Source organism: Chrysochloris asiatica, unplaced genomic scaffold (assembly GCF_000296735.1).
Source record: "Chrysochloris asiatica unplaced genomic scaffold, ChrAsi1.0 scaffold00323, whole genome shotgun sequence".
In the NCBI taxonomy this organism is placed as follows: domain Eukaryota; kingdom Metazoa; phylum Chordata; class Mammalia; order Afrosoricida; family Chrysochloridae; genus Chrysochloris; species Chrysochloris asiatica.
Genome location: NW_006408841.1, coordinates 468,486 through 470,003, shown reverse-complemented (window position 1 = coordinate 470,003; position 1,518 = coordinate 468,486). Strand labels below are relative to the sequence as shown.

Here is a 1,518-nt window from a genome sequence, read left to right as displayed (position 1 = left end):
ATAAGCAGGAAAAAAAATGCAAAGTTATTTCCATTTGGGAGGGAAAATGTTGAAGATGAAGTTCCAGAAATGTTTGTTGTTCCCTTTGGCTCCAGACTTCAACAGAGTTAATTATATCTACTAGGATGATTGCTTAAGAAAAACGATTTTGAATCCTTAGAGAAAAATGGCAAACAAAATAAGGTGATAAGATTCTTCATATTTATATTTACTAATAGTCATAAACTTTTACTTCCTAACCAAACTATAGAACAAGAAAGAAACTGCAATCTATGTAAATTGATTGGAGATGAGCCCAAAGGTCATGAATAACCAGTCATTGGTGATGGAATTTATCCTGCAGGGATTCTCAGAAACACCCCAACTTCAGTTTCTCTCCTTTATTTTCTTCCTCATACTCTATTCCATGGCCCTCTGTGGAAATTTCCTCATCGTGATGGTCATCACCTTCAGCTCCAGGCTTCATACTCCCATGTACTTCTTTCTGGTCAACTTGTCTGTGTTGGATGTTGTCTGTGCATGTACTGTGGTTCCCAAGCTATTGGGGATCTTGGTGGCAGAGAAGAGAACCATCTCATATGAAGGCTGCATGACCCAGATGTTCTTTCTGACATGGTCTGTTGCAGCAGAGTTGCTGCTCTTTACAGCCATGGCCTATGATCGCTACGTGGCCATCTGCCAGCCCCTGCACTACAGCTCCATGATGAGTCCTCGGGTGTGTGCAGTTCTGGCTGGAGCTGTGTGGAGCATCAGTGTGCTTGGGGCTGGGATCAACACTTGTCTGATATTGCGGCTAACTTTCTGTGGGCCCAACGTGATAGACCACTTCTTCTGTGAGATCCCCCCAATTCTACTAATCTCCTGCTCCTCCACATATGTGAATGACATCATGACTATTGTGGCAGACATTTTCTTTGCTGATTTTAATTTCTTGCTCACCATGGTGTCCTACAGCTTCATCATCTCCACTATCCTGAAGATTCGTACAGCTGAGGGGAAGCGCCGTGCCTTTTCCACCTGCTCCTCTCACCTCACTGTGGTTACCATGTACTACTCCACTGTCATTTATGCTTACCTAAGTCCAAGCTCCAGTTATTCCCCAGAAGTGGGCAAGATCCTGGCAGTGATTTACTCCACAGTGAGTCCCACCTTGAACCCTCTCATTTATTCCCTCAGGAACAAGGATGTCAAGGCAGCCCTCAAGAAAGTTTTGATGATTATGTTAGAAAAACTGAATTGTTAGTCTCCAATGTCTCTTTTCTTTGTTGTCCTCTGATTGCTAAAAGTTCTGAGATGTGTACCACCATTTTTGAAAGTCCTATCCTCATGGATGGTGTCACTACAACACTCAGTCTTGCTTTGTAGAGAAAACATTCCTTCCTTTAATTTCTATAGCATCTCTAGGGTTTGTGGCTTTCAACATCCGTTTACTCAAAGTTTAGGGTTCCTAGACTATATATAGCACATAGTATCAGGGAACAGATATGCTTTGTATCTCTCAGATATCTACAGGTTGAA

The 1,518-nt window shown here is 42.4% G+C and overlaps 1 protein-coding gene across 1 annotated transcript; it reads left to right on the top strand.

Annotated features, from left to right (window-relative positions):
- The first annotated feature begins 289 nt into the window (after positions 1-289).
- On the top strand, positions 290-1,243 carry LOC102825584 (olfactory receptor 13A1-like). Its single transcript, XM_006875367.1, has one exon. It carries the CDS (start codon positions 290-292, stop codon positions 1,241-1,243), a length of 954 nt encoding a protein of 317 aa, XP_006875429.1.
- The last annotated feature ends 275 nt before the right edge of the window (positions 1,244-1,518 follow it).

Coding starts and splice junctions, on each gene's coding strand:
- LOC102825584 (XM_006875367.1), top strand. CDS start 290: ATGAGCCCAAAGGTCATGAATAACCAGTCATTGGTGATGGAATTTATC.